The 12190-nt window shown below is 31.0% G+C and overlaps 1 protein-coding gene across 1 annotated transcript; it reads left to right on the forward strand.

Annotated features, from left to right (window-relative positions):
* The first annotated feature begins 206 nt into the window (after positions 1-206).
* Positions 207-5630, forward strand: LOC123199348 (heptahelical transmembrane protein 4-like). The gene is made up of 4 exons (XM_044614310.1): positions 207-531; positions 924-1181; positions 2361-2685; positions 4735-5630. Exons 2-4 carry the CDS (start codon positions 925-927, stop codon positions 5386-5388), a joined length of 1236 nt encoding a protein of 411 aa, XP_044470245.1. The 5' UTR covers positions 207-531; position 924; the 3' UTR covers positions 5389-5630.
* Positions 5631-12190: the final 6560 nt, after the last annotated feature.

Genomic DNA, 12190 nt, shown 5'->3' on the forward strand with positions numbered 1-12190 from the left:
TGTTACCATATAATATAATTTCTCTGATTCTAACGGAAAAAAACCTCTAATTCTGTGTACCCTTCATTTAAAATGAAATTTTCTTCTAATCCTTGTATGTTTGATTTCTCTAATGCTTGCACCCCGCTGCTCATAAATTGCTTCCAAATTTGTTGGGTAAAATTAAAATTTATAAAATTGAAGGCGTCCACCGAATCTCACGCTGATCAATTAATATTTTTCCCTAGTAAAAGCAACGAAAATTGCAACAAGAACGAGAACATCATTGGCATCTCCGCATCTCTTCTTCGAATCTTTCTCTCTCTCTCTCTCTCTTTCTCGACTGCAAACGTCGACAAATCTTGCTTTTGTTTTTTCCTTTTATTAGATTCTGAGATACCAATTGCGTGTGTTGTTTGCCTTCTGGCCATAAGATATTTTCTGCTTTCCCTATAACATTCTTTTGTTTTTCTCTTTTCTTTGTTGTAATCTCTGAATAAATCCCATCTGGGTTTTCAGTTTCAGCTGCTGCTGCTGCTTCTTCAATTTCAGGTACTTTTTTAGATGATTTCTTTATTTGTTGATCATGTGTTTGGTTGTCAGAAAAGAAAAGGAAAATTAGAGAAATGAAGTATTGTAAGTTGGAAAACGAAACCTTTATACTAAGCCTGTTTCAGACTTCCGTTGATTATGCTTTGGAAAAGGGTAATTTTATGTTAAATTGAAGATGAGAATTCTTGGACTTTGTAGATTCTTGACAATCTTTAGTTGATTGCATATGATCATGAAACGAAGCTTTTGGAGCCAAATTTTATTATATATCAATTTCTGGAGTTCAAATTTTTAATTTTATTTTATATTTCTGATATTGACATTTTTTAAGCTTACAATCTGAGATTAATTTTGTTTAAGTTAATTCCTTTCATTGATATTTGTGAACTTAGGATGGATGGTGTACAACAAAGTTCCGAGTATAGGGAAGTGTCAGGTAAAACAATTCACAATGGAGAATCTTCTTTGAAGGAAGGGAAAGGGAGGAGATTGTGGAAGAAAGTGAAGTACCAGTTGGTAGAATACCATTCTTTGCCTGGGTATTTGAGGGATAATGAGTACATTGTGGGTCATTATAGATCAGAGTGGCCTTTGAAGCAGATTTTGTTTAGTATATTCACCATCCATAATGAGACATTGAACGTGTGGACGTAAGTTTCTCATCTATTTAACTGTTTTTGTCAGTTTGTACAAGAATTGAGGATGATGTATGTTCTGATTGATTTTAGCTTGTTATATCCATTTGATTAGAATCTTTTCTGCTAAATAATTTTTATAATGTGTGAGAGGCATGGTAGATCTGTCTAGTAGTTGTAATTTCTGCTCTTATTATGAGGAAATTTATTTATTTATTTTGTGTTGAATCTTTCCAGTTACAAGAGAAAAAGAATAAATTTTAGGAAAGAGAAGAAAAAATTTCCTTTTGTTTGTACTCTCCTTATGCTTCTTAATACTTCTTCAACATATTTTTGGAAGATGAATCGCATAGTATTAGATATCGGTAAGGGAAGTGAAGGAAATTGATTTCCCCTCCATTACTTTAAATGAATCTAGATATTATTCAGTGATGGAAATAGGGACTATCTCTAAACATTATCTGCCACGCTATTTTAATGTTGGCAGAAATCTACTCTAACTTCTGTATGGCAACAAATGTTCGACTGACTTGTATTTATTCAAAATAAAAATTTATAAGAGAAAGAAAAGGAAAACACTTGTATCCAAATCACTCATTTGCTCCAACTTTTTTTTATTTGTCTTCAGTTCCAGATATCATACCATTTCTGAATACTATGAGATCCCAAATGTCTTAGTTACCTTTATCTGTAAGGCTGAGTTATAGGAGAGAACTTGGACCTCCTGGTCTGCAGTTGGAAACTTAATTTGTAGATCTCACATCATGCTAATTTTGGTTTTTTTTTTTTCAAATTGATTATAAGGAAAATGTGTGCTTCAGAATGTTTATCTTGCAATCTCGATTTCAGTTACTCTTTAAACTAGAAGATCTCACTGAAACTATGGTTAGGAGACTAAAATATTTTTGGTTGAAGTATTTCAGCTATTTTCTAACAAAGCACTGCCATGATTTTTTCAGATAAACTTGGGATTTAATATACTTGTTTATAGGATGTTGTTGAAATGTTGCTATGAGATCAGTTGTTAAGCCATCCAAGGATTAGCAGCTGCAAGATGTGTCTCTTTTTTAATGACACATTATTTTAAACTTTAAAATACAAGTTGTTGGAGTCCTCATTACTTATTCTTGATTTAGGTTTAATTTTTTCCTCCTATTGCTTTTTTGACCCGTAATTTTGTTATGCATTTTGCAGGCATTTGATTGGATTTTTCATTTTCCTTGCTCTTACCATCTATACTGCAATGAAGGTTCCAAGGGTGGTTGATCTTCATTCTCTGCAACATATTCCTGAGGTGTTAAAAAATACTGATCTACACAAGTTGCGCTTAGAACTCTCAACGTGCTTGCCTTCTTTACCAAACATGCCCAATCTGCATAAACTTAGGGAAGAGTTGAAGACTACATTGCCTTCAATGGATTTACTTCCCTCACTTTCCGGTTGGCATGTCATGGAACATTTATATAATTGTTTGCCTGAGCGATTCTTCCATGGAAACAACACTGAAGTTTGCGTTCTGGTAATGCTTCAAGGCTGATGGCTAATTTTTAAATTACTTCAGTTGCATGATTTTGGTATTTTATTATTCTTTTGTTAACTTTACGTATTATCTTTTCAGTTGTAGAAATTTTGGCAATGTGGCAGAATATAGCAATGGATAATTGTAGTACTTACAAAATTGGGATTCCAACTTTCTGTCTAAATGATGTAGTAGCTAATTTGGCTAGCTATATCTCTTATGGTGTCATCTTTTGTAAATGACCACACATAAGCCAGAATAAAAAAGTTGGATCCTAACTTTGCCACTGTAACATTAATGTATATTGAAAAGGTTTCATTTAGATTTAATGAAAAATATGACTTTTAACTGGAAATAGCCTAGAAAGGCTGAGTTACTGTGCCCTGCTTGATGTGTAAAGGCATTACCCAGTGGTTAGAAGAAATGTGGAGTTCAACTTGTATTTTCTCAGTTGTGCATGCCTACTTTTGAGAGGTTTTCTCCTCTGGTGTGTGCATACAACACTTGTATTGCTTATTGTTAAATTTCTTTCGATTGCTATCCATGCACTGTACATCATCGGAGTTGCAGATTTGTGAAGACTCTTATTCTTTATCTTCTTGCTGTTGCATGAGAGTGTTAGCATTGTCTTGGTAACTTTTCTCTTGAAGTATTGCTGATTTGACATTAGTTATGTTCTAAAACTCTTTGTAAGACTGTGTCTTTCCTATTATCTGAACCTTTTGACTTGATCTCATGACTAAGGGCTTGAAAGGCATTTTTAATTGGTCCTGAAAAATTTTGATGCATTTTAATTCTGCTATTGAAAACTTTTGCATTTTAAAATAAGGCTGTGTTTGTTGACACATTGCTTGAAGCTTTATGATTTATGGTAAGGTTTGAGCTCGGAGTTGTATTCAATTAGTAGATGCTTTTAGTTAATAGATATTATTTTAATATCTTGATGGATACCTGAGTAATCTGCCAGCAGCAGAGCCCTCCCTGGTTACTTCTTCAGCTCTCACAGCCTCCCCTGTATACCAATCTCAGCCACAACACAACGTGCAATGGAACAGGGATGGCAACACAAACACAAACACATAAGACAATGAAAATATGTATTGTATTGAATACTTTTCCAGGAATGAATACAAATTAGTTTTCCAATACAATGACTATTTTCATCTACTGCACTGCTTAATCAGTTACAATTCTAGTCACTAATTTCCTTTTTCCAGAAAGTTACACAAACTCTAGCTAAATTCCCACAGTACTTGCTCAACACTCGAGAGAACCACTCTCTCCCCACTTTCCCTTAGTTTTTTCACCTACTCCCTTTTCCAGCACCTGCTCTCCTTTTTCAGCTCTTTCCGCAGCCACTTCTTCCTCTCCTGTTCTGCCACGTTTCATATTCTTAGTGGCTGGATTTGCATCAAGGTAGCAGCCTCCTGATTTTGCATTTGGGTCACAGCCTTTTTTATTTTCTCTTTTCTTGCGGGAGATATATATATGAGTTCTAACATATCTAATCAAGTTTTACCAATGGTAATGTTTGGATGCAAGATCTCTTTGTCATTCGGCATACTATCTACTGCACAACATTTTCATTACTCCTTCAGATTGCCAAATTTGACCTTTCTGCTTATGTATTTAAAGGGTCATGCTATAAGTATCAAATTTCTTCAAAAGATGTGCTTGTCAATTCGTGCTTTCTAGCAGTTTTGCTTCTGTAGTTGGAGCGCTTGTTGGAGTCAAAATACTAGTGTTGGACACTTATCTACTTACAAGTTTTTTTAATGTAGTTTTTACTTACATGGTATTCCAGTTAGTTTGACGTAGAAATCTTATGCTCAAATCTGCTCTCATAGTGTGTCAGTATCCATACTTTTGATCATAACTGGATCCATGCTACATACAAATGGACATGTTACTGTCTTAGTATTGTTTTTGGGTTCTGAGTTTGTTGAACCATCATCAGTCATAAAAATCAAACTTTTTGCTATTGATTTAGCTATTTCATCCAGGGAGTTTCATGCAGCTAATTCCTCTTTTACTTTTGACTAAATGCAGCGCACTGTGAAGGAGGATGTGGCAAACATAATAGCACCTTTGATGGTAAGACCGATAACAAGGTGGCCATTTTTTGCTTTCATGGGTGGGGCGATGTTTTGTTTGCTGTCAAGCAGCATATGCCACCTATTCTCATGCCACTCCGAGCGATTATCATACATTATGCTCAGGCTCGATTATGCAGGAATAGCAGCTCTTATATCAACCTCATTCTACCCACCTGTCTACTATTCTTTTATGTGCAGTCCCTTATTTTGCAACCTCTACATGGGATTTATAACAATTCTGGGAATTGCCACAGTTCTGTTTTCTCTCCTACCAGTATTTCAGAATCCTGAATTCCGTTCCATTCGTGCATCACTCTTCTTCGGCATGGGCTTATCTGGTGTGGCACCAATACTGCACAAGCTTATCTTGTTCTGGCACCAGCCAGAGGCTCTCCACACAACTGGGTATGAGATTCTAATGGGGGTATTATATGGGGTTGGAGCACTGGTTTATGCCACAAGGATTCCAGAACGATGGATGCCTGGGAAATTTGACATTGCTGGGCATAGCCATCAGCTCTTTCACATATTGGTTGTGGCCGGGGCATACACTCATTATCGTGCAGGCTTGGTTTACCTGAAGTGGCGGGACATGGAAGGATGTTAAAGAAATGCAGTTAGAATAATTGATCAGCAGCTGAAGTGGGAACCAGGGAGTAAAAATCTATGTTGCAATAAGTTGTTTGTAGATGGACAGTAGTAACTTGATGAATGTTTAAAAACGTGGAGGAGAAAGTCTCCCCCTCATTGTTAGCGTAAATAAAATCTATTCATCAACTAGCACTGAACTCTGTAGTATTGTACCATTTCTTTGAATCCAAATTACAAAAGCTTATAATTATTTCTTTATATAACTATATATCATATGGTTTATTTTTATTTGTGAATTCAAATATTTATACATAGTTTTATTCTCGAGTGATTTGGGTCAAATTATTAGAGGATCACTTAAGGGGCCCAATTGTAGTCTCAGGATCTAAGCCATCGCTTTATTTGGCGATTGTTGGATCCTTTCTGCTATGGGTGAATGTGCGTATGATTGAGTTCGAATACTCTTTGGTTTAAGTTTAATTTGAATAAAAAATATCTGATTTTAGTTAAATTTAAGTTTGTCAAGTCAAAATTTAATTCAATTCAAATTTGGTTTGAATAAAAAAGGGTTTATCTTGGTTTGGTTTGAGTTTGATTTGATTTTGTAATTCAAATCAATGATTTGAATTTGTAACTTGAATCAAAGATTTGAATTTTAGCTCGGTTCGGTTTGAACTTACTGGGTCAAATTTCTAGTTCGAGTTTATGGTTTATTGACAAAATAATATCGTTTTACTTAAATAATATTCGAATTTACTAATTTAAACTATAAATTCAAACTGATTTGAATCAAATTGAGTTATAAATTTGAACTACTAATTTAAATTAAACTAAACTGAATATTTTTTAACTCAAATTTAATTTAATTCTAAAAATAAATCAATTTTTTTATTTAAATTCGAATCGAATAAATTTAAATAGAGTTAAATTCACCCAAACTAACGCGGAGCATATCCTTTCCTTCCTGCAACAAATCTGACTTATGGAGGCGTGCCCGCCTGCCTCTGATTAGAATTTTTTTTAATAAATCCCACCAATTTTCTATCTCTGTTTTCTGTTTCTTTCTCGCAAAACTAATCAAGAAATGTGGGAAACTAAACCGGGCTGTTGTGTTTTATTGTAAATAACCTTTTTTTTTCTTTTTAATTTTAATGGAGTAAAATAAATTGACACCTGCTAAATCAAGACATAAATTTAAAAAAAAAAATTAATTATTTTAATTATTTTAAATAGATTTATTCCGAACTAACCCATCAGTAGTTATATGAATGTAATTAAATATTTAAATAATATTAAGATTGTTCTCTATGTTGAAATATAATTTTTTTAATTTACCAAAAATAAGGGTAAATGACATTTCGTGATGCAAGAATTAAAATAATATCTGATTTTGAAAAATTAAATAAAATACGCAAACCTTTAAACCTCTATACTTTTTTAAGCTAAATAAGTTTAGTTTTACTTTTCAAAACGAATGAGATAGTTTTTACTGATTTTGCCTTTTAATGTCAAAAACCAAAATGAAAGTCACTCAAACTCAAACGTGAGTTACTGTTCACGCAAAATACTGTTTACCTTGGACAATTCACGCAAAAATTACTGTTTATATAAAACAACATTATAGGGATGACAACAGGGAGGGGATCTCAATCCCCATCCCTGTCCTCACTACGGGGATGAAAATGATTCCCCGTCCCCTCTCCGTAAAAAAAATTTCCTTCCCATCCCCGCGGAAAAAAATCTCCTCCCGTATCCACAAAAAAAAATCTCATTTTTTTACTTTCTAAACACAATATAAATATATTAAATAATATAATTAAGTAAAATTAAAATTAACTCACTATTTCAAATATCACAAATATAATATATTAATTACTTTAATATATGCAACAAAAACTTAAATAAATTTGAAAAACATAAATAATTTAAAACTACAAAAAATATATTAGTATTTTAAATAATATATTAATATAAAGGGACGGGGAGAGGGGCGGGGAAGGGAAGGCAAGGGGCGGGGCGGGGCGGGGAGGGGACACATGTATCCCCATCCCCTGCCCGTCCTCGATTACAGAGATTTTTTTTATCCCCTTTTCTATTGGGGAATTCTCTCTCCGTTAGGGTTTGGGCTCCTAAAGTCGGGCCCAAATTGTCATCCCTACGATATTATGTAAACAGTGACTTCCTAGAGTCTTTTGCATAAGCAGTAAATTTTGCATTTGCGTTTGCATAACTATATTTTTGTGCGTTTGCAAGTAGTTTTCACCTCTGTCGATGACAACTCTTTTGAGCATAATCTGATCAAATCACAAATATTAAATAACAAAATATATTAAATAAATCATCACAATACCGTTTTTAACATTTTACTGTTAAAATATGAGTTTGTTGAAAAGAGAATGGTAAAAGAGAAGATAAATATAAATATAATTAAAAAGATATTATTTGCATAAAATATAAGTTTGCTTAGAAAAATAAAATTCAACTGTATTGACCAAAAAAGGTATAAGTGGGATTTTTTTTTTGCTTATTTTGTTTTGACCTAAAAAGCTATAAGTGAGTTTTTTTTTTTTTTGCTTATTTTATTTAATTTTCCTTTGATATTTAAGGGGGTTAAAAATATTTTATTGGTAAAGTTTTCGGATATTTGCTAATAATGGGGTAAAAAAATATTCATTAAAGATTTTTCATATTTTTAGTGTACATTCATAATTAATTTTCATGTTTCATTCATCTATCATTATAAAATTAAATAAAACAAAATATACGATGGCGTTGCCCTAAACTATAAACTATGAGCCATAAACCCAAACTCTAAACACTTAATTGTAAATCGTAAATTGTGAATTATAAACCATAAATTGTATACTTTAAAACCCAAATATATACGAACTAAATCATAAACCTTAAAACTATAAACTCTAAACTCTTAATTTGTAAGGATCTCGATGCCCAAAATAAAAATTAACATAAACAGGAAGAGAAGACAAACAACAATTTTTGAAATCCTATAGACCTAGAATCAAGGATATAAATCAATACATATAAAGAACAATGCAACTTCCTCTAGATGACAGAATAATAGCATCTTTCTCTAAATGACATAACCTTTAGAGAGCAGTGTTATATTCATCCTAGGAGTTATGGGTTGAAATGACACTTATTTATTTATCATTATAGAAAGTTATATATGTAAATTAATTTAAAAAGAAAGTTTGACCACATAACAACCTTCTTTCTGAAAATTTTCAATTTAAAGTCACCATGCAATTATATAATAGGATGAAGATTAATGAAATGGAAAAATCATTAAAAATAATAAATCATACTTTACTATATATGGGTTTAATAATTATACATTATAATTATGACTAGGTTTACTATGATTTTTTTTTAATACAAAGCTGAAAACAATTGCAACACAAAAAAATAATTTTTTTTAATTTATACACCAATTGATTATGTCCCACCTAAGGTTTTATGAAATGACAAATTCTCACTCTTTAAGTTTGAAAGTCATTTTTTCACCCCTTTATTAAATTAATTAAAAAAAATTGTTAAATTTATTATAAAATTATTGAAAAGAAAAAAAATCTTTCAAACTAAATAATACTTTGTCCAAAAATTTTATTAAATTTATTTTTGCTCTAAATTTATATTAATTTCAATAAAAAATAATAAAAAAATAAATCAAATGAAATGTAGCCAACAACATTTATCACTGAAGACATTGAAAATCACATCAATCAACGCGACTCTAGACTAAAATTGCATAATTTTTATTATGATTTTAGACAAAAAATACACCAGTTTGATCATTGTGATTCTCAATCAAAATTGCATTGATTCGATGTGATTTATAGTTAATTTTTAAATTTATTCAGACTGAAATGAAATGGAGAGGAAAAAGAAAAAGTAAAGTTTTTAGGGTTAACATTAATTTATTTATACTATTAGGAGCGTAAGTGATTTTATTAATATTTTAATATTTAGACAAAATAACATAAATATTTTTTTATTATACAAGCTAACAGTTGTTTTTTACTTAGACAAGTGAGAAAATGACTTTTTCAAACCTCAATGGTTGAAATAATTATTTGTTAAACCTTTGGTGGGAAATAGTCATTTGGCCTAATTTGTATCATATAATAATTCAATGTGATAGTTAATATATTACCTATCAATTGTAACAATTCAATGTGATAATTTATATCTTTCCTATTACATTTTCAAATATTCCTATTAAAATGTAATAATTCAATGTACCGATTGATACCTTTCCTATTGTATTTTCAGATATCCATATTAAGACATGGTGAAATTTTTATTTGGATTGTATTGATTTAATTATTTTTCAGTCATTGAACATGTGGTAATGGATTCAAACATATGTTTATATTTTACCTTTTATGAATATTGGGTGTATGTCCCTCGGGGGTAACTTAAGTGGTTAAAAAAAAAAATTTATATATAAGAGAATATTAATTCAAGTCTCTTCGGTGACATGTCAAGATCAAATTTTTAACTTACCTAAGGTTTATCCTACCTAATGTAGTTGATTTTAGCTCGATATGATCATTCGGTTTGGATGAGATTCTTCGTTACAAAAAAAAAAATTATTGGATATTCGCAACTTTGTGCTATCTTTTAAAACACTATTAATTTTAGGCTAAAAAACTATTTCTCACCCAAGGTTTGTTGAAATGATAAATTTTAATTCTTCAAGTTTCAACAATGAGATTCCAAATTTCTCATTCATCTACTTTCGTTAGTAAATTTCATTAAACGAAAGGTAAGAATGTCATTTTTCATTGATTATTCTAATTTTTATTTTATCTTTTTCCCTTTTTTCATTTTTCTTTTCCTCCTTTTTTTTTTAATTTTTCCCTCATTTTTTTTATTTCCTCTTTTCCAAAGTTGGAGGAAAATGGTAAATATTAGGGTATTAATGAAAATTTTCAAGGATGTTTTTAAAATTTAATATAAAAAATTATGGTTATACCTCAAATAACTGATTAAAATGTAAAATTTTAAAATTGGTTAAAGTTTTTATTTTTTTAATTTTTAGACTTTAAGTGAGAAATTTTTAACTAATGAAGATATATTGGTAATTAGATATTTCAATTAAGTGTTAATAATAGTTATGTAATTTTAATAAAAGGACAAAACAATCATTTTAAATAAAACCAAATAGGTTTATTAACAGTATTTGATAATAGATAGATATTTGACTTTTTGAAACTTAACAAAGTGTGAATTTGTCAGTTCATCAATCCTTAGGTGGGGAATAGTTATTTGACCTCAAATTTGTCAGGAACTTTTTAACAACAATCAGAACGTCAATTTTTTTTCTAAATGACTGGAAGCTTCATACTAACAACAAATAAAGCATATTGGTTAATTCTGATAATATTTGTACATTATCTAACATTATTAATACAAATAGAAGAGAAATTTAAGCAAAACATGCTAAAAAATATTTATGTAAACAATATTAATTAGCAATATGGAAAATATCAAAGCCAAAGGACAATTTCCCACCCAAAGTTTGGTGAAAAGACATGCATACTTACGGAAGATCAAAAACCCAAATGCCCACCGAAAATTTACTTCACTGTCACATACCCAAGAATTTTTAGTTAGAATTAAGGGATAAAATCGCCATTTCATGAATAATAATAAAATAAATAAAATATATTTCATTTCCCCCCATATTTGGAAAACTAACAATTTTTCTCTAGGATTAAATTTCGAAAAGTTCATGTAATATCCCTCCTCAAAAGTACTACCCACCGAAAGAGAAATGTTACAAATTAATATTCAAAGCATCTATTTTATTTTTTTTAAATACTTTAAAATGAACGCATCACTAAAATTGTTTAGAAATTATTCTAAGAAAAATAAAAATCTGGAAGCAAACAAAAAATATATATATCTCATATGAAAACTCATTTGAAACATCTAAGATCATGGAGTAATCATATGCATGCCCCTAAATACAACTATATAACTATCTGAATAGGGCCAAAAATCAACAGTATCATATACATGTAACAGAAACCATAGGTGACCAGCCCCAACCTGAGTCTATCTTCGCTGACCTGACCCTGTCTCACAGCTACCTCGATCATCCGTACCTGCAATCATGAAAGAAAAGGAAGTGAGAGATAAGAACACTCAGTAAAGGAAAAGAATTAAGTAAACTATCTCATTTCCTGTTCTAACTCACTCTCGAGATTGAACCTCACATCATAACCTCTATAAGAAATAGAGGGGATAATCTAGTTCATTCTTTACTATTTGGGTCATACTTTGTCCTATCTAGTGTCTATTTGATACTTTCTGGAAGCTGCCTATAGAGATTTGACCCTTTTTTAAGCTCGAGCTCTCTTCATTTCTCTCACTAGACCATTTTTAAATCTGAATTAAACTCTACTACAAGCGTGCTTTACTGTGAGCGAACCCTACTAGGGGTCTATATCCTACTACGGATATGTCCTACTGTGAGCGGTGTAGTGTATAGTGCTCCCTTATAGTTCATAGCATGCATACATATATTATATCTTATTAATCTTGCTTCCATCTAAAACTATTCATAACTCACCATACCATACTCTTGGGATGACCCTTGAATATTGAACCCTAAATTCATTTTCTTGCTTTTCTTCTTCTTTTCTTTTTCTCTCATTTCTTTCCTTTCCTTTCTTTCTTTCTTCCTTTCCTTTTTCTCCTTTTCTTTCTTTCCAAAAACTGTGAAATACTGTTCATAAGATTGTTCATGTGGTAAGGCATTCTTCTTTTTCATACAATTTAATAGTCCC

The sequence above is a fragment of the Mangifera indica genome, chromosome 16, assembly GCF_011075055.1.
Source record: "Mangifera indica cultivar Alphonso chromosome 16, CATAS_Mindica_2.1, whole genome shotgun sequence".
Taxonomy (NCBI): Eukaryota; Viridiplantae; Streptophyta; class Magnoliopsida; order Sapindales; family Anacardiaceae; genus Mangifera; species Mangifera indica.

Bases quoted from the DNA above. Each gene is read 5' to 3' on its own strand.
- LOC123199348 (XM_044614310.1), top strand. From the start codon at position 925: ATGGATGGTGTACAACAAAGTTCCGAGTATAGGGAAGTGTCAGGTAAA. The intron at 1,182-2,360 runs GTAAGTTTCTCA...TGCATTTTGCAG, and splicing joins GAGACATTGAACGTGTGGAC to GCATTTGATTGGATTTTTCA. The intron at 2,686-4,734 runs GTAATGCTTCAA...GACTAAATGCAG, and splicing joins ACACTGAAGTTTGCGTTCTG to CGCACTGTGAAGGAGGATGT.